The sequence below is a fragment of the Hypoxylon trugodes genome (genome assembly GCF_022578975.1).
Source record: "Hypoxylon trugodes strain CBS 135444 unplaced genomic scaffold F4822scaffold_9, whole genome shotgun sequence".
Classification (NCBI taxonomy): Eukaryota; Fungi; Ascomycota; class Sordariomycetes; order Xylariales; family Hypoxylaceae; genus Hypoxylon; species Hypoxylon trugodes.
Genome location: NW_026250024.1, coordinates 550,605 through 573,946, shown reverse-complemented (window position 1 = coordinate 573,946; position 23,342 = coordinate 550,605). Strand labels below are relative to the sequence as shown.

General features: G+C 44.2%; 5 protein-coding genes across 5 annotated transcripts; 3 read left to right on the top strand and 2 right to left on the bottom strand.

Annotated features, from left to right (window-relative positions):
* Positions 1-5,865: 5,865 nt before the first annotated feature.
* On the bottom strand, positions 5,866-8,082 carry F4822DRAFT_433054 (uncharacterized protein; the record flags this gene model as incomplete). Its single annotated transcript, XM_051461769.1, has 3 exons — positions 5,866-6,147; positions 6,209-7,138; positions 7,912-8,082. 3 exons carry the CDS (start codon positions 8,080-8,082, stop codon positions 5,866-5,868), a joined length of 1,383 nt encoding a protein of 460 aa, XP_051310284.1.
* A 2,004-nt stretch (positions 8,083-10,086) lies between these two features.
* Positions 10,087-11,767, top strand: F4822DRAFT_415396 (uncharacterized protein). The gene has a single exon (XM_051459227.1). The coding sequence runs from the start codon at positions 10,440-10,442 to the stop codon at positions 11,154-11,156; it is 717 nt and encodes a 238-aa protein (XP_051310283.1). The 5' UTR covers positions 10,087-10,439; the 3' UTR covers positions 11,157-11,767.
* A 648-nt stretch (positions 11,768-12,415) lies between these two features.
* Positions 12,416-14,528, bottom strand: F4822DRAFT_415395 (cytochrome P450). The gene is made up of 5 exons (XM_051459226.1): positions 14,215-14,528; positions 13,614-14,158; positions 12,976-13,550; positions 12,523-12,921; positions 12,416-12,472 (listed from the first exon to the last, which is right to left on the bottom strand). The coding sequence occupies exons 1-4, from the start codon at positions 14,429-14,431 to the stop codon at positions 12,759-12,761; spliced, it is 1,500 nt and encodes a 499-aa protein (XP_051310282.1). The 5' UTR covers positions 14,432-14,528; the 3' UTR covers positions 12,416-12,472; positions 12,523-12,758.
* Positions 14,529-16,631: 2,103 nt separating this feature from the next.
* F4822DRAFT_438442 (MFS general substrate transporter) lies at positions 16,632-18,697 on the top strand (the record flags this gene model as incomplete). Its single annotated transcript, XM_051462520.1, has 10 exons — positions 16,632-16,859; positions 16,920-16,996; positions 17,050-17,101; positions 17,169-17,343; positions 17,421-17,444; positions 17,503-17,577; positions 17,608-17,702; positions 17,931-18,111; positions 18,173-18,228; positions 18,290-18,697. The coding sequence occupies 10 exons, from the start codon at positions 16,632-16,634 to the stop codon at positions 18,695-18,697; spliced, it is 1,371 nt and encodes a 456-aa protein (XP_051310281.1).
* A 3,200-nt stretch (positions 18,698-21,897) lies between these two features.
* On the top strand, positions 21,898-22,950 carry F4822DRAFT_445909 (uncharacterized protein; the record flags this gene model as incomplete). The annotated part of the gene is made up of 1 exon (XM_051463445.1): positions 21,898-22,950. The coding sequence occupies one exon, from the start codon at positions 21,898-21,900 to the stop codon at positions 22,948-22,950; it is 1,053 nt and encodes a 350-aa protein (XP_051310280.1).
* Between the last annotated feature and the right edge of the window lie 392 nt (positions 22,951-23,342).

Sequence of the window (23,342 nt, the reverse complement as noted above, 5' to 3'; positions counted from 1 at the left end):
TAGCTGAAGAAAGTATTGACTAGTAAGTAAGTTAAGGATACTTATGATAACATTGGTCTGTCAGCCGCATTTTAATGCAAAATAATCATTCTAGGCGGAATTTCCGTCTAATACTACATTGGACTTACGTTATATGGAACTGATCCGATCTTAGCTTACCTATACGTTTAAACTATTTCACCAGCCATTTTACTGACTTAAATTAAGTTTTACAAGATAATCTGGCCGGTGAGGGCGCAGTCTATAACCCGAAACAATCTATATGAATACGAACCAAAATAAGAGTCATGGTCGGGGATCAGGTGGCCATTCCATTCGTATTCCTATAATATAGATACGAATATATACATTTTATAAATCTTCGCGAACATAATTCGACAGTATGTTTCCCGCTCTTAGCTTCGGGCTTACTACAATTGATAAGGTGTGCATCCAGTACCGATCCAATGGTGTGGAACCATCGAATAGGAAGGTTTTTTGCATTCGCCATGCGCATATCGGCATTGTTGATTCATCCTACGGTACATTCAGCTACTATTGCTGCTCCTCATTCTCATCAGGGATTTACCTATCCTCGTGGCGTGGCTAGGCTTCCATATCATGATACATTGTTTACTTGACACGAATATGAGGAAGTATCTATACGTTTTAGCGAAAACAAGTGCTGACTTGAAATTGTTTTCCGTTAAGATTAGAAACGGCGTATTTGTAGTTAACTTGAGACCGAACGAGATACTCCTTTGATATGGATACTGAAGGCTTAGGGGTTGGGAAGTGTTAAGGCGTCATGTGGGGATTTAAGGGGTATTGTTGATATCTTCCCAAGACTACCTAAGCGACATCTACTACTTTATGAGTCTAAATGATGAATGGCTAGGCCAAAGGGAAGAGCTAGCCGATCTGTGATGAAAACACGTGGTTGGAAAAAATAGAGCATCCGATTCTTCTATGATTGGCGATTGCAAAGTTGAAAGTTGTGCAGTCACATGTTTTTAACATTCTCGAAGGGTGTTAAAGGTATCATGACCTATAGAGATGAAAACGCCAAATTCAAAAAGACCTAGATATTGATCCAGACCATTCTACCGTAATAGAGTCCGGGGTTGTCCTCGGGGCAGACAGGCTAGGCTGTTTGGAGTCAGCATGGATCGGCAAATGAGAAGTCTAGAGCAAGCCAAGGCGTTTTCCCTTTTATTTGGCTCATCATCAAGCCACCTACGACAACATTCCTGCCACATGGGTCTCATAAAAAATCGCCGACCATTTAAGATCATGATTAGATCACTTACGAAACATACATACGAATATACTATTAGATATTTTGGTAAGTTACCCCGATAGGAACCGCATGGAGGCCATGAAGGTATCTATTAATTGAACCCTCATCTGCGGAGGACTTCCGCTCCCCACCAAGATCTGATATGATTTCTGACTTGGTTGACATACGAAACAAGCTACAACCTTAAAACAACCAATATTATGTCAAATGAGTCGCTTATTATCCTATAAACCATACCATAATTGAGATACTCAGTATAACGGAAAGATATAGATATAGTTTCCTGGAAAATAATACGGAAAAGTTGGTATGTGTAACTAAATACGTCAGCGTCCGGTCCCGAAACGCCCCCCAAAATACCCTCGCAATTTTGTCGGAAGTGATAGACGCGAACTCGCGAGCTAGGCAACCTTTCATCTTTATTTGAAGGATGCTGAAGGGGGATTTAGCGCTAAATTCGTTACATTGGCGCATACTTAGGCGCATATTTAGGCGCTACATGTATACATTGGTGTTACACAGAATTATACCGTATTTCCGTCTTTCTGTTCTTGTGGCGTCGGAACCGACTGAACCCCGAGATGTCCACAATTATTCACCTTTTATGCCTTGCGCCACCGCATTTACTCACCTTGTATTCTATCGTGTTACACATATTAAAAAAGCGTAGGATTCGACAATCCTCCCGCGGCTGTTGAATGGTCACTTAGCCAGGTACCCCATAGAAGTATCTTACCTGGGGTATGTTGACACGGGACGTTTCCGAAAACTCGTCATGACGGAAAATGGTTTGAAGTACAATATTCTACCCAGGTCATCTATGGTTACTGATATCAACAATATAATTTCCCATCTTTATTTTTATTTTTACTTTTCTTATTTCCTCATTTCTTACTCGTACCTAGATACCTAGCCATACAAGGGTGTAATGTTATTCTACACCGTCCCGCGTTTAATATCTTAACAAAAACTTGTTAATCCTCTTGTGCAACCAAGCATGGCCCAAGTCTCCACGTCACAGCACCAATTGTTGAGTTGGCTGAGATTTTTCTGTGACACAAACTACACTTACAACCATGTTCTTGTCTCCATTGTATTACCAACACAGACCGCTAGAACTTGTTAGTTATCTCGTACTACCTTAGAAGCGCGCGGGCATATGTCAATGTGACGCTATATACCTATCGGAGTACTACCAATTTGAAGTGTCTGCATACATGTATCAATTAAGTACCTATGAAGATCTAATTAGATCAAATGAAAAGTTCCAGCCATTACGAGGCATTCACATCAGCCTCGGATTATGAATAGCACATATTAATTGGTGCCGATGGCTTGCTCGTTTCAAATATCTCGGTATTCAATGTATGGTTATCTTTAATGTTTCCCGAATGCGAAACCGAAACGTTATAGAGTCATATTACAAAATGGTTTTTTATAGATTGATGCATAAAATTAAACCGGGCAAATATACATACATCCATACTACCTAGGTATGCTTATGTGGTTCTATCATTGGTTCTTGATATCCTAATGGTGACGGCACTCTTAAAATCCGACTGGACGACAAGCATGTCATCTCTCTTGGGCGCATAAATGATCTATCAATCACGTAACGTTTATGCCCGCTATTCTTACTTTGTACGACATGAAATAGATATAGTGCCGATATATATTACCTAAGATCAATTATATTCTTGAACTTTTCTTCGCAAATATGAGACAAATGTAATTACGTGTTTTGTATACATGCGTCAGTGTCGAAATGCAAACGTATCGTTAAGACTCGCCTTTTTTTCGGCAGACAACGCGCTCGGATATCATCCAATAAGAAACTAAATTCGGTTGCAATTTTAATCATGTTGCACAAGACATGGGACTTTTTATTTCCCCTCGCTTACACGGGATAACAAAAAGCAATGGCTCTTTTCTACCCCTGGCTGAGTTGCCACGCGACTCCCCAGACAAGACCCTCCCCGCCAGTTAAGATTGTGTAACCCGACGATCCGGTTTTTCCATTGCTGACAATTATCACGGAACCTTCCCCCTTTTCTCATCAGGACGAACCGCGAAATTTAGACTTCTTCCAGTAGGTATGGAGTATCTCATCCTTCTGATCTCTTTACTGATAGGTTTTTATGTAGATCTTACTTACAGACCATTTTGGAGATTAGGGGCTGAGTCACTGCTGCATAACTCTAGGTAGGTAATACATGCTAATTTTTCTATCCGCTGAATCAAGGTACCATTCAATCCGACATAACACAACGGTGAAGCTATGATTTTCATACGAAAAGCAAATCCACGTGGTATTCAAAAGATCCATAAGCAAGACGGCACCTTGGGCCTAAAATTTGGAATTATTACACTTATTTCTGTAAGTACCTAGGTAAGATAGATCAGTAATGTCGCAAGGTATGTACTGGAAATTTTAAAGGTACTTGTATTGCGGGGGTTCTCTTACGATGGTCGTACAGTGAGATAAGCCCCAAGTTGTTCCGGCAGCCTCCATCATTTTATTTCTTTTTTCTTTTTTTTCTTCTTCCATCAACAGACATCAAGTTATGAATATTTTCATCGACCAATATGGATTCAACACGCCTTCATACATTACCTAAAGGTATGATAGTCATATTTCGATTTTGTGCTTATTATCCAAAAATCGTGGCTCAGCTGCCAGCTGTAATCGCGGAAGCTATGATGTAAGCCCGAAAGTAACCTCATTAGAAGATATTTTGAGAGGAACCCACGTCTGAATCGCCAAGAGTAGTTGAGGTCCCCCAAAATGGGTTGATAGTTAACATCTGACGCACATTCCCCCATTACTGACATTCCTGACAACTCTATCAATCTATAACCAGTATAGCGTGTCGGGGTTTGGTCTTAAAATTCGGTTACACGAACCAGAAGTTATACAAATTCGTTCTCGGAATACAACATTCGAAGAAAGTTCGTTTCGCGGAAACGCTGCGCGCTTCAAGGTTGCGCGTTCGGGATAATTTTAGCGAGCTGAGTTGAAAACCCCATGTAAAGGATTTGACTGACTTTTTTTGGTCGTTACCAGACTTTTGACGAGAAACGAGAACGAATATTTGGATCATAGAATAGGCAGACACTTTCTAACCCTCAACCAAACCCGTCTTCCGTATTTCCGATCAAGAAATCCGCAAACTCTTTCCTCCGATCATTGTTCCGATTCCGAATTTGAATATCGGCCTTCGCACCGCCTGCTCGGTTTGGTAAGCCACCCGAGAAACTACGCCGCAGAGCTGAGACGACTGCGCTGGCGTGATCCCGTCTATTCGCATACGAGTACGATTGAATTTGTCAGCCTCATATAGTTCTATTCCCCTATCTTGACTCATTTCAAAGGGTGTCCGGGTTAAGAGTAACGTAGTATAAGGGAAACTTTTGCTACACCGCCTCGATTTGAAATTGAAGAATCCATTCATTATGTCCAATCGTGTCCAATCGAAAACGGTTGCCTTTGGCGAATCCGATTCTCGTTCCTTCCAGTTCCTCCTGTCATCATCATTGGCGTCGAGCTTGGCTGTAACTGCCCCTACATTTCTATATGTCATTTTGGAGGCTTGGATTTTCGTATCCCTTGCTGCCTATTCCTCGAATCCTCGAAAGGAGTCCACTACTAGGACCCTCAGGTTGTCCTTTTGCTTCTACCGAGCACTCGCATTCCACAATGCTCTACTCACTAGGCGGAAACGTTCGATGGTGATGGTACCTTGGAATACCCCCTTGCTTCTGTTTTATGGATTAATAATATTGTGATTTTCAAAAAGGGGTTCTCGAACCTGGAAGCTAGTAACTTACCTCTAGAGAAACGGATACTTCCTAGTATGTCTTTGACTCGAAACATGGTTAAATGAAGTATTGGTTGTGCCCGGGAATCATAAGGCGTCTGAGAGCTAGTCAAGAGTCAGTTGAAATGAAATCACGTCTGTATCTCATTCCGAGTCTACCCCGGGCTAAATAGCGATTCCTACTCACGATGCTCTACCTTAGTGCTAAATACTCAGAGATAGCACGTCTGGATACTAGTTGCTGCTAGGCATTGTAGAACATAGGTGGAAGCAAAGGGTCCCCTCAAAGGATATTCTAGGTAGTTACTCCTGCCATAAGTCGAACGATGAATATAAAATTAATTTAATAGATAGGGACATGTATTTTGTATATTTGACCGTCGATACGCACCGCGTCGACCCTTCATTAGGTCAATACATATCTCTAATGCATGTTCGATCTCTTCACTATTAGCACAGCGGGTCAACCGTGGGCGGCGGCGACGGCGGGGTAATCTCAGTATCATCGTTTAACACATATCTACACTAAGGTGCCTTTTCCTATTCTCATACATTTCCGTGGTATATTTCCGCCATCCACGGTGAAGCCCTCTCTTAGGCAAAAGTTGTAAACTAGGTCTACGAGTGCTCCAAAGCCTGCGCAACAGCAGATTTACTCCCAAAATCCTCCAAATTGCCACCACACAATTATGGTAACGGAAATTACCTAGTTCCCGACTTCCTCTTTGGTATTGATACAGAGGTGGTGGCATCCAGACCTGCAAGGTTTCATGGGTGATCGTGAGCGGCCCTAGCGACGGATGTCGCTTCTAGATTTAGGGCTTCTTGAGCGGCCTCGGGCCCGGGGGTCGTCTCTATATCGGAGACTTCGAGAATGATCTCGCAATCGGCGGACGTCTTGGTAAGGCCTCGGTCTATAGCCACGGCCACGAGGACGATGGTGCTCGCGCGCGCGAGGAGGATGTCGAGATGGCGATCGTTCTTCATGGGGTTGATGTGCTTGATCGTAATAGGGGATATAGGACTCCGGCCTGGCGGGTAGAGATTCGGCTTTGAAGGGAGTGGAACTAGAAGCCCTGTTCTTGCCACGGCCTCTTCTCCCACGACGTACCTCGTCCTGTTTCGCCGGCTCAGAGAGAGGGTCGTTAGCAACAGTAGAAGACTTATTCAATTTGTGATATATTAAATAATAGCTTCCAGGTGCATTGGGCGACCAAAACCGACTTCCACAGATTCCATGTTGGCCGAAGAATCTATGGCCATCATTCATGAATATCTGTGTAGCCGTGGGTTCCTCTCCAGGCTCGGGGATCTTGGCTATACAGATCAAGCGATATTGAATAATCATAGCGGGAAACGTAAGGTGGCCACCCTCATCCAAGGTATCATTGGTTCGTATTTCCAACTTCTGCAAAATGTCGCGAGCCTCTTTTCCACTGTTCTGTGCGACCCATGCCGAGTTGTTCCAGCGGAAGCGAAGGAACTCTGGGGGTGATGGGACGTAACATCGGTAGGCTCCTTGATCGCGAAGTTGAATTCTTCCTAGTTTCCATTCAACAGTTTGTGCTAATCTAGCAGGGTCGTCGAAGATTATCAAGCCTTCCTTGGCGATGTTTTGTGGTGGGATTTTAATTGGATGTATAGTTCCGTCGCGTTGCTCTAACACCGTAGACTTATACAAGAGGTTGCAAGGCTGTGCCCAAAAGTTGTTTTTCATCAGCGGGCTTTCTAGGATATCGAGAAGGTCAGGCATACTGCCGTCATATGGATCACGGACGAGGTGGCCGACACAGGAGGCAATTTCGGAATGGATTTGGGAGTTTGTGTCAGTGTTGGTATATTCCACAATTGGGAAATCAATCAAGGCGAGGAGGATAATCTGCAAAGGACAAAATAGATCCAGCGAGCAGGATTCATCCTCAGCCACAATGCTAGCCACCCATCTCACGATATCAAGGGCAGAGCAAAGGCGTCGTTCAGCTGGTGTCCGAGCAAAAACGTCGGGCCAACATTCCCTCAATTTCTGGGCGAGTTCCTGCCCCTGGTACTTCGCAATTAGGAGATCCCATATTGTTGCAAATTTCGGCGGCCGTCTTATTCAATGGGGACTTTATGTTATGAGAGAAGATGCCCCCAGAATGACATAGGACAATGGAAATGTACCAAAGACCCGGGTGTTTGTAATCGAACGCGATAAAATGAAATCCGGCTGCAGGGGCGAGGGGGAGGGGCGTTTCAGGAAAGCACGGTCCACTCATTTCTCGGAGCGGCAGTATCGAGTACGGACCAAACTAGTACTCCGCATTACCGGTGGGGCGCCACACCGGAACGCCATGCCGAAGCAGAACCTAGGAAGGTGCTACCTAATATTGAGGCTCTAGTACCCCGAAACATAAGTATCTACGAAATATCTTCATTTATTTATAACTTTATGCAATGCTTAGCCTGCGTATACTTCCTTAAGGTTACAATGGTGACCCCACTTACACACTAACAAGTGGCAACTGCGCCTGTATGAAAAATCCCAAACACACCCGTGCCTCCCCTACCCACAGCATTTTTCATAAATAATGAGAAAAAAAGGAAAAAGAAAAAGAAGAAAAGCTTTAGCTACCTAAGGAAAGACTTGGGGGGTGTAGGGGGGGCGCCGGTAAGTCTAGTGTAGCTCTTTAATATTGTGTAGTGCATATAAGTCAATGTCAGGACGCTATTCTGATCTCAGGAGCCATGGACCTTCCTTTTTGATGTACCTAGGTAGCTGTGGATAATCTCCTTGAGAATTTTAGTTGGAGACCATATTCAACAACCCCATACATCCCTGGTAACCAGCGTATAGAGTACGGATAGTTTCTTACGGGAGCCATCTTCAAAGTATGCGGAGATGTCTATTGGCGGGACGCTAGCTATCTTTACGTGTATGGCGGCGGGGAGTTCCAAGCCCATCGATGGCCTCGCACGCTCGAAAAATGCTATGTTAACATCCATGACTCTGCCAATTCTACTTAGACTTGGCGGACTTAGTCCGGCTCCGGTATGGTATCTTGAATTGGGTTTTTGGATCGCACCAAGCCCGTCATAGATTCAAGCCTGTGAACCATCCCCAGCATATCGTGGCATATTTTGAACTCGATATTTACGATGCGCTCCATGAGTGCGTGCAAGTCGTTGCCGTCAAAAAATGCCTTTTCCATGTTCAAAAATAGGCCAAGCATAACCCAAACGGCACCGTCTGCGAACTCTCATGAGCCCACTCCACACCTGCGCACTCTGAGGCAATGTTTCGCCGAAGTTGTTTGATATATAGGCTTCGTACTTCTTTCCCTCTGGGTCTTTGGGCTCAAGGGCCTTAGACTGGAGTGCATTATGGACGGAAGGACATATCTTGCGCGTTCTATACCAATATTCATAAGCGACGCAATCCGTATCAATACATGTTTGACAGGTTCTGAGCTAGTATATTGGATCATAGCTAGGAAGAATGCCAGAGGTAAAGTTCAATGTCGATTTAATATCGAATCAACTCTACAATTTTTAACAAGTTACTATACCATACGCTGTTTTCAATAAACCGCCAATGCGCGAGAATACAGCGTATATACCGTGCGCCAACTTAATAAGAACTGCCATTGCGCCAAAACACAATAGAATCTTACAATATGGTAGCATTTCGCACCGTCATTATTAAATTTACAGGGCTTTAAGTGCTGTAATTATAGGGGATTTTAGTAGAGTGCTAAAGTGCGTTGTAATTATAGGGTATTACAATGCTCATATCTTTATAATTATAGCACATCTATAGTGTATTTATAGTGTATTTCAATTAAATGTTATAATGTGTTATATTTATAGGGTTCTATAGGGTGTAGAGTATTGTAGTTATAGCAAGTTATAGCATTCTATTGAAACTTCATTGGAATATGTTGTAAATATGGTGTTTTATAGGGTTCAAGTTATTATAAAATATAGCACTATATAGGTACCCCCTAAAGAGCGTTATAATTATAGCGTATTTTAGTGGAGTGTTGTAATGTGTTGTATTTATAGAGGCGTAAGTACTATAAATTCAACCACCATAAATATAGTGTATATACTACTGTAGCTCCCTGTATTTATAGGGGATTTCAGTATATAATTCCCTGTAATTATAGTGACATAGTACAGTACACCACCATACTGTATATTCACATGGCATTTTGGCGCATTGGCAGTTTATACCTTATTGGACCGCCGTAAAAAATCGATATTTTGAGAATACTTAGGTAGTTAGACTGCAGGTGGTTTCGGAATAGTGCGAATTTTGACGTTTTGTTATGGTTTTATATGCCGTTAATGATTGGTAGAGAAAAACACTTGGGTGGGTGTAGAAATTGAGGAGAGGTACGTGATCCATCGAGAGCATAGGCCATGGAATATTTGCGCTCGTATATCCACGAGCTTGTTACTGAAGGAGACAGTTTTTAGTTTTAGAAGCACTTGAAGGCTCATATGTTTGCGTACTTGCCTAGGTAATTACTTGAATACCTAGGTAGGTGCCAAACTCGCAAGTCGTTACTCCTCTACGCCTGAATCAAACCGATCTCAGGAGCCCACAAAACTACATGCAATTCTTGAATAATCAGTATGGCTTACCTAGAACAAGCCTAGACAACTAATGTTCCTGCGGATTACCCTGGTGGTTGTTTGACGCGTACCTACCTACCTAGGTAGGTAGATATATATGTGTGTAAATGCACATGGTAGTAGTGCGTACCGTGCAGCGTTCTTACTGCAGGTGCGCGCTAAATCGCCGTTGCCCTAATCTACCGTACTGTTATTTACCTCTTCCAATTTTTTTTTTTTAAAAAAAATCTTTTCCTTTCTTTTAATACGCCGGTATGAAATCTGCTTTCAGGTTCACCTTTTTCTTTCAGCAAATCCTCCAAAACCAGGTGAAACGTAACGGCGATTGTGAGGGTCAATAGTTAAACTGCTAACCACATTGCGAATCAACACGCCTGGCCGGAACGGTACGTGAATTAGGGATTCCAGCAAAAATAAGCCTCCCACTAGCCGAACTAGTTCCATACGACACAATGCAAAAAGACGTCGGGTCGGCAGACCTTTGTCCCTTATCTCCTAGTGAGATTGCACGCCCGGAAAAGCGTAAGCAGATTTTACGTCCTTCCGATGATGAGGAATACGAGAGTGGAGAAGCGAGTGAGTCCGACCAACATCGACAACAGATTTCTCGGCGCAAGACGAACCCAGCGAAGCGCGCAAAACATGACGTACATAGTAACGCCAACGGCGGAAGTAGAACTGCTGCACCAGAGCTAGGCGAACCAGCTGAGTTTTCATGAATCATGAAAACCATCTGGAAGAACGAGGAAAGATATATTAAGGAGATGATGGATTCGTCGGCTGAGTGGATGAATCAAAACAAGCCTCCTGTGACGTATCGTAGCTTCATGGGGCTCGTTGCGCAAGCTTTGAAGGATAAAAAGGATATGAACCTTTCAGCAGAGTGGCCTCAATCACTGAGAAAGGAGTGGGCGGAAGACCCACTCAGACCTCTCCTTATAGGACAACACACTCCAAACCATGTAAGGGTGGATGGCAAGGAGCCGTCAAAGAATCCACGACGAAGCGAGAGAGAAGCTTTCCACTCCCTCTATCACGTATTTCCCCGGATGTACGGTTGCCTATACGAGGATTTCATGGGCCCCAAATACCAACTCGCATACGACAATATCGAGAATAGACGAATCAACCTAGACGACGGCTCGAGGGTTCCCGACCCTTTTCCCGCAAGAAATTTTTCGGATAACCTCAAGTGCCTGGTTAACCAGAACATGTGGATGGGAAATCTCGGGATACTCGCGATATGCATCCAATACGTTAACATATTGCGCACCAGAGACACCCGGACATGGAAAGTAATCAACTACGATGACGAAAGCCGCTTCTTTGAGACATGGCAGACTGTGGTCTCCCAAAACATCGGAGGCCATAAGAGTATTGATGATCTATTCTCTTTGGTGAAGCATCAGTTCTCTGGCCAAGGCTTTTATTGCAAATAATTCGACCAGATCGGAGACTCATTCAGAGCTAGGGCGCAATCAAACATGACTCGCCTATCAAAGCGCCAGAAGGACGATGATCCCTATTTTATCCGAACTATCGACCTCACAATCCTCATACATGCGATATCGCATGTAGGACACTGGGGCTTTCCGTTCTTTCGTAGCGCCAAGCTCACCGCTGCTGCTTTCCAGTACACGAAGCAAACACCAGATTACCCGAGTATGAAGCAGCTTTCTAGCGCTCGAGATGTAGTCCTACTTTCACGCAAGGCGCTCGAGAAGAAGGCTGAGATGGTAGACGATCCTGACGACACCATATCGGAGGATTCAGATATAGAGCTAACTAGCCGCACTAAAACTTCAGCACATGAAGACATGGCAGGTTCTTCCGAATCTGATCCCTACGATGTAATTTCAGTATACCCTATGTAGGAAGTCAGAGGTCATCGGGGAAAGTATGAACGAAGAAAGTCAGTAACAACTGCTATAGCTAGCTGGGCAAAGGGTTAGGAGAAAGGCACAGCAAGGGTCGCCGGTTATAGTCTATGGAGCTTCACTTTGATGCCGCAAGCTACCTACCTAGATAGCTAATTACGAATATATACCCCCTACTTTTAAATCTCATTTCGTGACTTATTATCAATGATGATACGGGTTTCCGCTCAATACTTCAAGTTTACCTACATTCCAAGAGCTAGGCTGTGAGGTTTAGCAGACCCTCAAATCATCAAATCAAGGTACTTAGTGCAACTTACTCTTACGGATTACTGGTAGCCCTTTGAACCAATGAGAGAGCCAATAGTGGAGACTAGAGCCTCGATCCAGCCAATAAATCTGGCAGAACTCTACCAATGTGTACACGCTATCTGCATTCCCTAAAATTACAGGGCGTAGTAGGTAGTTGAGCATTGAGTCGCGGAGTAATGCAAGTCGGGTACAGCACACAAACCGCGCGCCCGTTCCGGACCCAGGTATAAATCGGCGTTGTATCGGATTATAATGTCATACCTACCTGGGTGCATCCGCACTACCGTAGGGGTTGGCTCCATTTCCATCCGATAAACCGAGTTTTCTGCTAATTACCTAGGTATGTGGGTGGTCGATCGAAGTGATGATCAGATTAAAGGCTGCAAAAATTATATCGCCGGACTGAAAGCCGCCTAATAGGGTCGTAGAGTTTCGCGCCGCCATGGCTAAAGTTATAGGGCTATGAGCGCTGTGGTTATAGTGGGTTTTAGTGGAGTGTTAAGATGCGCAGTGAGAGGTGTGCTGTAATTTAGGTATACCTAGGTACCTACGTAGGTCGAGACTTACTGCCCAGGTGAGCTTAGGGCCTATAGTTACAGCGGGTTATTCGGCTTACCTAATTGAACAGCGCTGTAATTATAGGGCGCTTTAGTAGGGTGCTCTATTTATAGGGGGTAAGCACTATCAACCCAATCACAAAATTTATAGTGGATGATACACCTGTAGTTACAGTGGTCTTCAGCGCATGACTCCCTATAATTATATATTTCCCCTTACCTAAATAAACGTGTAACAATGACTCAATAACCCTTTTAACAGGCCCCCTTTCCCAAAACTCCGCCAATATCATACCTAAATTTCGGTAACAAGAGCGGGGACAACTCCCATGGATGGGGTGACGAGGGCAAAATTGTCATTTGTGACATAAAAATCCTCTGCCTTTGTTGCGGGAAACTTGAATTCGAAGCGCTGCACTATGTTGCCAAGCAGGAGATACATTTCGGCCCAGGCAAGACTGAATCAAGACATTAGTCTAAATAATTCGTCATATATCGTAGAAGGTACTTACTGCATTCCAATGCAATTACGCTTTCCTTTTCCAAAGGGCACAAATGTCCTGTTACCTAGCTGCCATGGGTTAGGATCCATAAATCGATCTGGATTGAAGCGTTCGGGTTCCGGATATTCTTCCTCATTCTGGTGGAGTAAGTGTATGGTCATTCCGACAGGTGTACCGGCTGGTATCCGCCAACCTGCATAAACGAGGTCTTTATCCTGGGCAATACGAGAACTTCGAGTAGCTATGGCTGGAGCTAGACGCATAGCTTCCATGATGATGGCCGTCAAGTAAGGAAGCTTCTCTAGCGTCTTCCAGTCATAATCGGGGACAGAAGCAAGCTCGGCTCGTAGCTTTTGGAGGATCTTGGGATCGCTGTAGATGTGAAAAGCCGCAATTCGTATAACAGCAGCCGTCGTCTCAAAGCCAGCCCCTGTTGTGGTGGACATTTCCTCAAAAATTCGTTCAAATGACTTCTCCGGGGGTGGAAGCTTGGATTGCACGATTTCATGGACCAATGTACGTGGTCCATGATCGTCTTGGGATACTGCCGCCTTCATGAAGTTCTTGGTGTCATTCATAGAGATCTATACACACATGATTCGTATTAGGTATTGAACAAGACACGCATTCTACTTATCGAAACTTACCATCATAAAGCGGAAGAATTCCTTCGTGATGGGGTCGGAGATCGCCATGATCCACTGCGGCGGGATGGACCGCATAAGGGGACCAAAGAACCGTATAAACTTGGTGGTACGCCACAAAAGACCACCGGCCTGAGCGGCGACCACCATACCGGCATCAAAGTCCTCCTTTCCAATATCATTATAATGTTTTCCGAATATATACTCGTTAACAACGTCTCGTACGAAAGCAGTAAATGCGGCGCCAAGATCTACAGTCTTCTGAGACGCGGCAAAGCCCGACAATCTGCCAAAAAGCGCATTGACATGTTTCATGATCATTTCCTGCTGCTTTGACACCTTGACCTTTGAGAAGAATGGATTTAATGGTAAACGGCGGTTCTTGTGGATGGTATGGTCGGCCGTCCAGATGGTGGCGCCTTTAGTCGCGAAAGCATCCACCGACCAATCATACTTATGCCATACTCCTTCTTGGCGATTATAGAGAATGTCAAAGAAAGCTGCATCATTCACATGAAGCTCGTAGGGGCTAATACGAATTATTGGGCCTATTCTAGGTGTGAGTAATGACGGTGCGGTACTCGAGGGTCAGCCACTTCCTCACCGTACTGTTTATGCAGTTCTGCTATTTTGAAGGTATACTGGCCGCTTTGGTAAAGATCATAGTAACCTTCGTACAATCGCGTCGCCGCCGCGAGTTTAGGGCCAGGGAATCGCGCTAGGGGGTGTAAATACAGCCGGTATAGCGCAAGTGTCACATAGTAGAGGATGATGGTAGCAACAATGCTCTGCCACGATAGCAAGGTAGAGAGAGTTTCCATGGCAGCGATGGTAGAATGTTGAGTGTACGTGACGAATCTCGATTGAAAAGTTGGGAGTAGAGCGGTGCGGGTTCATTTTTTTGCAATGACAATGACCTACTACTAGTTGTTGGTTGGTTGGACTGTAAGACAGTCAGCTTATAAGCTCCTAGTCCCAATATACCTGGTACACGGGTAGGGTTGACCAACCGAGTTTAGTGGGCCCTGGATTCGAAAGCAAGGGAGGAACGCAGGTTAAATAGGACAAAGAGCGATAAAGTCCATATCCCTTTCCTCCTAGGACTCCTGATTAACATTGGGAGGTGGAGTTAAGTGCATTGTTGGCTCTCGAGTCAAGGAAAATCTTTTTAAAATATGAATGGCCGTATCACCCTTGCATATCTTTAACTCTTGCCATTCGAAGCTTTGTAGATAGCATACAGACAGCCACGGACGTAATTGGAGTGGATATAGTGGCCGATTCTTTCGTTAGCGATTTGATGCATGTGTGTTAGGGGCGAGGGGCGAGTTTTGGTCGCTCTATTGAAGTAGGAAAACGTGAAATAATTGAAGCTACAAATTAGATATAAGCTCAGTTCCGCGCAACATAATTCTCAGTCGGTATCCCCATGTTAAAGAACAGAAGCCCTACCCTATGCAGATGGTACCCGCGCATAAAACAAAATTTGCCTCCTTTTACCTTTGTCGGCTCGAACCTGAACTGACAGAAGTCGTGTGAGACATTTCTACATGCCCTTAATTGGCTGCGGCATAAAAGTCATAGGCCAAGTTTTCCACCCGAGGAGTCAGCAGCGCTCATGCAACAGTGTCCGGTAGGTCTTCCAGTATTGCAGCCCGGTAGACCGAAATACATTTACTTAAACTATACGCACTAATGGCAGTGCCACCACTCACCGTAAGTCCGGTGGTCTCTTCGCGGCCATGAGAGCTCGGCTTGGCCTCTTAAAATGATACAGTTCCTGGGACGCTCCACCCATGTACTCGAAGGGATCAACCTTCGTGTCAAGGACCAAGACATAGTGGAAAACTGTATTCATATTCATCTCGTCTGTAGGGTTTTGTAGCCAAACTTCTTTAAATATACAGGGGTTCACAGAAGCATCAGCGCACGGATGGAGGGGGATATTGCTGATGCTGAAATACTAACAGCCCATTACGGCTTCCCCAGGTTCTCACACAGGTTACGGGTGATGTTGTCAGCTTTAAATGTGACCATCTAATAGGACTCTAGGTGCATTGGCAAATTTGTACTCATAAACTAGTGGCTGGCGTTGGTCTATTTAGCAATCTCCTTTTACCCACGGCTTCGAACTTGAAAATTCTCAAATCGTAACCCACCTGCTCGTTAAGATCGCTATTGTACATTTTATTATCTCATGAAATATCCAAATCTATAGATGGTGCCAACTGTGTTCTCCCCCCACATATACCACCAAGCGCCGGGTGGAACTTGTCGTGCCTATTCTCTATTCATCTGGCTAGTGAGAGTGAAGGTTTAGAAGTAGAACGACCAGCACCGAGACTCGAGATACCTTACAATGATGAGTACCTTGGAGCTTACACGTTTTCTTAGACAAGAGAGTTCCTTTGCGCTTGACTAGAAGCTAACTATTGTCTCGTCACCTTTCCCTTTCGGCTACCTGCACTCCCGGCCCCACTCCTTGTCCAACCCTATCCTAGGAGCGAGGGGCGAACTACATGAAAGGTACACTGTAGTATCCTTCCTAAGGTTTGCAGATATTTCAATCCATTATTCCACTGATGATACCTAGTGCTACACATCTGTGTTGGTTCCAAGGTCTGCCTGACGCTCCTCAGCAGAAAGAAAAGAGCAAAAGAACCCATACAGACTTGGAGGGTGGATGGCAGTAAGAAGTATCAGCCGTGCGATCAGCATGAGATTTACTGTCTAATCAGACTATGGGATAAGCTCGGAGGTCTTAGTAACACAGTATCGTACGGCGGCATAATACTGTCAAAGGAAGTCTACGCCATGTGTTTATTAGCTAATTTTATCATTGTTTGAGACGCCCCTTACAGGTCCGGCTTGAGCCAACCTAGATATCAAGCAAGGGCTACATCAAATGAACTTAGCTAGCTTTTGTACCATTTATTTCTACGAAGTAGGTAGGCTCTCCTTCTACACTCCTGGCACAAATGTCCAAGGCGAATATACAGCAGTGCGAGAAAGGCCACGAGAATGTCGGATTTAATACCTATCTCTCACACCTCATCGATCGAGCGCAATGTTGAGGTGCTACCATCAAAGAAGACGCCACCGACGGGTTCCAAGGAGGACTTAAGCAAGTCAGATAATCACCACGAGAACGCAAACGAATATGTAACCGGCATCAAACTAACTTCGATTGTCGCGAGCGTGGCACTTGCCTGCTTCCTAATGCTTTTGGATACGATGGTCGTTAGCACTGTTAGTAATCTCTTCGTCGAGACTTTTCGCACAGCTTTTGGCTAACTCGCCGACATCAAGGCAATCCCACGTATTACCGACACTTTTAATTCGCTTCTAGACGTTAGGTGGGATGCCAGTGCATATCAGTTTGGCAGGTTTGTGGATTCCATCATTCCATTAAGAGATGTTGTTCTAAGAGCCGTTACAGTGCCGCTCCACAACCGCTCACAGGAAAAGTATATACGCACTTCAACACCAAGGTTCGTATTAACAACGCACACTGGGATATGGACCATAGCCAGTCTCTTTACTAAAGTGGTCATAAAGTGGTCCCTTTTGTCGTTCTTCGCGATATTCGAGATCGGTTCCATTTTATACGGCGCCGCCGTCTCATCCGATATGTTGATAGTCGGACGCGCCGTTGCTGGATTCGGTGCAGCTGGTATCACAAACGGTGCCATAACCATCATTTCGAGCTGCGCGCCTCTCGAGAAGCGCCCTGGTAAGTGAACCCGCCTAGGGGCTTGCCCAGACATTAGAACATGTAAGAATTCGATAATCACTAACGTGTAGAATTAGCACTCATCGGTCTGACTATGGGTTGTAAGTTTTCTTCTAAGTCACGTCAGGTGTCTCCATGCTCACCCAATCGTTACCATAGTGATGCAGTTTGGTCTTGTAGCAGGACCTCTCGTGGGAGGTGGTGTTAGTGCTTTTCAAGCCCATTCATTCGTTAGTATGAGTGGTAATCTGACGTAGGCGCTAGGCTTCTATGTTAACTTACCGGTTGGAGCTTTTACTGCACTGGTCATACTTCTAGTGCGGATTCCCGAACAAATACCAAAACCGAAGGCTTTAGTGGTTTTATTGAGATTACACCATTACCTAGACCTTATTTGATTCGCTCTCTTTGCGCCTTCCATACTTCAACTCTTACTTGCTCTTCAATATGGAGGGAATCAATACCCATGGAGGTCTTCTACTGTCATAGGACTATTCTGTGGACCTGGTGCGACTTTTATCGTATGGCTCCTTTGGAATTGATACAAAGGAGATGATGCGCTGCTCCCGCACTCAATGCTCAAACAGACAGTGGTATGGGCATCGGCGCTCTACCAAGCTTTCATGATTTCGGCTGTTTATGGTGCAACGTTCTTTCTTCCCATTTACTTCCAGGCTATCAACAATGTGACAGCTATGTTAAGTGGCGTATATCTTTTGCCTACAATTGTACCGCAGCTTTTAATGGCTGGTCTCTCTGGAGTTATGTGTGAGTTCTGAGACTTCTAGTACGTCAATACCAAATGGAAAAGTCGCTTACTAGGTTCTAGTGCAGAAGATTGGTTTTATCATTCCAATAGCTGTAGTAGGACTCAGCATGCAACTGGTACGTCGATAAGCATACTGTTTAGATCACACAAAGCAGCTAACATTAATCACCTACGAAGGCTATCATATCGATCCAAGCCGCCGTTGGAGAAGAGGAACTTGCCACCGGTATGGTCCTCGTCATCTTCGCCCAGTCACTAGGTCCAGCTATCGTCTTGGTTGTGTGTAATGTGATTTTCAACTCTAGTTTAAAGTTTCAGCTACAAGACAATGCACCACACACCGATGCGGCGGCAGTCATCAGTGCAGGGGCTACTGGATTTCGTGCCATTGTGCAGGGTGATGATCTCCCTGGGGTCCTTATTGCCTACGTTGTCAGTATCGACCGAGTGTTTTATTTAGTTGCTGGAGTAGCCGCCGCATGCATTATCGTACTATGGGGTATGGGTTGGCAAGATCTAAGAACGAAAGGAAATAAAGTGGAAAATGGAGCCGTTCACTCCGATAAGCATGGGGAGTCGGCGTGATCCACATCGTACTTCATCACCATCATTCGACACTCTGTATTATGATGTCTCGAACTAAAAGTCTGAAGGCAACGGCGGATTTCGTATACGTAGTAGATGGGTTTGACTCCGAGAACATTCTCATGCTTGATATTTAAGTACTACTAATCTCAAGCGATTAGAACTAAATTCATTTCCTTTTATTTAGCGTACAACCTTTTTTAATCTTGGTAGTTGTAGGGAATATTTTCGAGTAAGGCATAAATATTAATCATGATATCTTATGTTTTGTATTTATCTTTGGTCATTAAGACTAAGAGAACTGATTCTGCTGTGGATAATGCCGAAGCTACCGTAATAGTTGCTTCTTACTCCGGTTTCCTTCCGAGTTCCAGAAGTCTATTACACCCAGTGGGTTCTAGATTAATTCCAACGTTTAAAATTTAATAATATTCACCTCGTAACCAGTTATATTTTACAAAATCTCGCTCGGACTACGGGCTGCGATTGCATTCCACACTTCGATGCCTCCCGGAACGTATGCGCTACCGGCCTATAAGTGCCCGCCAAATTACAGCGGACGGTACGCTCTAGATACGCTAATTCTCACTGTAAGTATAGGGCATTACAGCGCATATCCATGCCCGATGATATAGCGAATTGACCCGTAATATTGTCCATTTTGGAACCAAACTAACTGCCCTTACTAGGTAGCTGCCCTAAATCAACACCTGCTAATCGAGTGTGAACCTACGCTGCAAAGTCTAGCAAACTTATTGATGAGTTAAATCGAGTGCATTTATAAAAGCAATGTATAGACGTATTTAGATATTCAATCCGTTATGGCTGTAGGAAATTTGTTCGCGATAGGGCGCTATACCCACCTGAAGTTATAGAGGAACTCGGGCGCTATTGGCGCTACTGATTTAACGAGCGGGGTTCGCTAGTTTAGCCATTACACGCACTAAAAAGCGCGTAGGGCTTAGCGTCATGCTCCCATAATTTAGTGAGAGGCTGTCCAAGTGTGTACCTAGGTACCCTAGCATAAAGGCTTCTAAACCCAAGCAACAGCTCTAATCTCATAACCCTGGTCATTTCATTTAGACTACCAACATTAGATATGTTACATCAAGTAGGTAACCTTGACCATCGGACCGGTCGGTAGAAGCAGCGCCCGAATAAGAAAAGAAACCCCTCGGCCGAGTTCGTTATTAAGGATACGACCCATTAGATACTAAGGTCAAAACAGCATGCATGTTAGAATTCTCAATGATGTCTAAAGCAACTCCAGTGTCAGCACGCTTCGGACATGAGTTAAAATCCGATATTCACCATACCTAGATGGTAAGGATCCTTAGACTCCAGGGATTCATACAGCTTAGCGAGGACTGAGACCCTCTTCCGGTCCCGAACAGTCTTATTTGTATCATCACAACGGGGTGGAATTTTTCAGGAAGTGCTAGGATTGGTGGGCTGCTTATTGTTAGTACTTAATGTTATGTATATATATATATATATCAGCCGGGTAAGATTCCTACATTACTTAAGCTACTTAGGCTACTCCCGTAGCTTTTAGGAGACGGAATTTGAGGGGATCACCACTTTTATGCTTGATGGTGAATAAACGCACATACGCCAGAGGCTGACTATATAATTAAGCTTTCCATAACTTTTTATTCCCTACGACGTTGCATGTGCGGTCCGAAGCGATACAGCCAACAGTCGTAGTGATCCAATAATTACGAGGCATGAAGCGGCACAGCATGCCAATCTAAAGTAACCCACCTTATAATCGTATTTACGCTAGTCCACATGTGTCTAAAATGTTACCATTCCTCGAGATGATTCTGTATCGTACTTTTGTAAGAAAACGTGGTAGGTTCTATCGAAAAGATAAACCCATTCGCAGACTTTTGATATCTAGGAAGATCCCAAATCCGGGTTTTGAAGGGAAAGATCATCGATAAAGAGTCTTACCTAGCAGACCAAGTAACGATCTGCCGACTATACTTGCCTATCTTTGAGTAAAGGCGAAGGCAAGACGAAAATTCGGCACGAATCATTAAAGATCCCTATTGTAAAGGTTAAGAGGGGGGCAATCTCCATGCCCAAATTTACAAAACGAGAAGGAAACATCCTGAAGGAATCCAGTGTGCAAATATAGGCATGTTACCTTAATTGAACTCATTAGAGTAGACCAAGTCCAACAACAAGGCCGCGTAAGTGTATAACCTCATCTGTCAAAGGAAATAAGGTATAGTAAGACCTTTTTCTACACTTACAACTCAGAGATTAACGTAGAAACTTTGCTGCGAGTTATATCAGCGCCTTGAACTTACATATGCAGTCATGTCTTCATCAATCCTAGCATGTTGGGTTCGTGAGACAACACGGAAATGAACCGTTGGACTTATAAGTCTTGGCACTAGAGATGATGTTGGAACCTCTTTGAAATAAAAAGTAAACTATATCCGAAAGCGCGCGTATGGCTTAGGTCCAAGTAAAGTCCATAAACCCTCGTCATGTAATATTGCGTCGAAAGTGAGGATCCAACACCAACATTATTATATCTAACATATTCTAATGTTTCACATAAAACCCCTTTTGGCCTTTTTGAGTCGAAATTATCATATAGTTTTTCTCTAGGTCAATTCGATTTCTCCCTTATATATCACGTGACACCCCTTTTCTTAATCATATCGGTGTTACAGAAAACGACAACTTTAACTCCGAGCACAATGGCAGCAACGACACCAATGCGTCAATCAGTATGTCACAGCTTTTTATTAGAAGCCCTAATTCATTTCATATTATGATAGATTGCCCCTGAAATCTACCCAAGTACATACGATTTTCAGGCCAGAGAACTACCATTCAAAAAAGTAGTTACTAATCATTGATATTTGAAGTGCGACCGTTGCCATAAACAAAAGCTTCGATGTACACGATCCGGAAATAGTAAGACTGGGACGTGTAATAGGTGCCATTCCAAACGTGTACAATGTGTATATAGCTCGTGCCTACCAAAAGGCCGGCCAAGCATATACGGATGGATCGAAGAAAGCATTCCTTCCAAGATTACTGCACACCTTAATTCCCCAGTAAAGACACCTGCAACATCACCGAATCCAAAGCTATCCCATCACCGAACGGTCAAATCCCAATCCGGAATTAGCAATACTCATAGCGACATTCACAGTAATGAGGAGGCTAGGGCAAACATGCAACCAAATTTAAAAGAAATCCCGATGGAAAATGTACCCATAGAGGTACCTTCATACACATGGGACAGCCCAGAGTCTTTGAATTGGGATGATACCCGATTAACTTGGAGTGATGATGATCCGAACCTGCCAGCTTTTAACTGGGACGCCCTTAATACTCCTCAAATCAATTCTGTCACTGGCTTGTCTGATCCCTTCATAGACTCCATTTCCTGGCATTCTGTTAAGCAAGATGATGGGAAAATTTCTACTAGCGATGCAGCACTACAGTTAGCATCGACCAACTTGTTGGGGCAGCTCCATGGACTCAGTCACAATCTCAATGCCACTCAGCCGCCAGACAATCATGAGAGGCCTGACGAAGGCCACCCCAAAATGACACTCGAAGAGAATGCACCGGAAATTGTCATCATGCGACTTTCGCAACTAAGTATGCGCCTGTCTCGTTTACAATACGATCGAACCCCCTATTCGAGTTCCAGACCATCATTCCAAAAATTCAGCGAAACACTACATCACATCTCTTCTGCTTCGGACGAACTACTCAATATTATAAATTATTTCAAAATCAACGTTACCCCACATACACCTAAATTTGCCTCCTCCGTTTCTACACCATCTTCAATGGACCTCTATGAAGGAAATTCATATTTCGGGCCACAACAAAGGTCATACAGCCCCACTAGCCAATCGAACTATGATCCTCCCAGAAGGGTTATCTGCCATCTCGTCATCGTCTGCCATACATTACTCTTCAACATTTACGAAGCAGTGCTCAACAGACTGGAATCCCAAGCATCCAACATGACGACGCCAAACGATATCCAACTCGTTTCAACCGCGCAATTATGCTCAAACATGATTGAGAACCAACACAATGCCGTGGATTCGTTTCTATCGAGCCATACTTCATCACAAGAGTTCGATATTCCCGGTTCACCACCTTTAGCTGTACTTATGTTAGTTACGGCGTTTAGAGAGGTGATGAAGGAACAGAGAATAAAGGTACAACAACGAATCATCCAGTTGCAGAAGACGCTGTGCGTATGATGTATTGATACTATGAGCCTACCTTGAGATATTGGATCACAAGTTGGGGCGGTTTGAATATTCAACGGCAAATGGGTAAGGAGGAAAGGTTCCTCGAAAACATACGAATAGATACCCGTTTAGGCTGCTTTATGGAGTTCTACAATTGAAGTTGGCGAGATAGAAGGGACGGAGTCTTGAGGGAAAAGGGCATTTGAACATATTAAATATTTCGCAACCCCTTTCTTGCGTTCATTACAGGCCCCTATACTGGGAATTCATGTTCCTGATGTTTTTAGTCATGCGTGCTTTTGCGTTTGAGTACACAGGTCTTGGAAACCGTTGCACGACAGTGTCGAAATGCATCACAGGCTGGGTTCGTAGGGAAATGATCTCCTGTGGTATAGAAATTA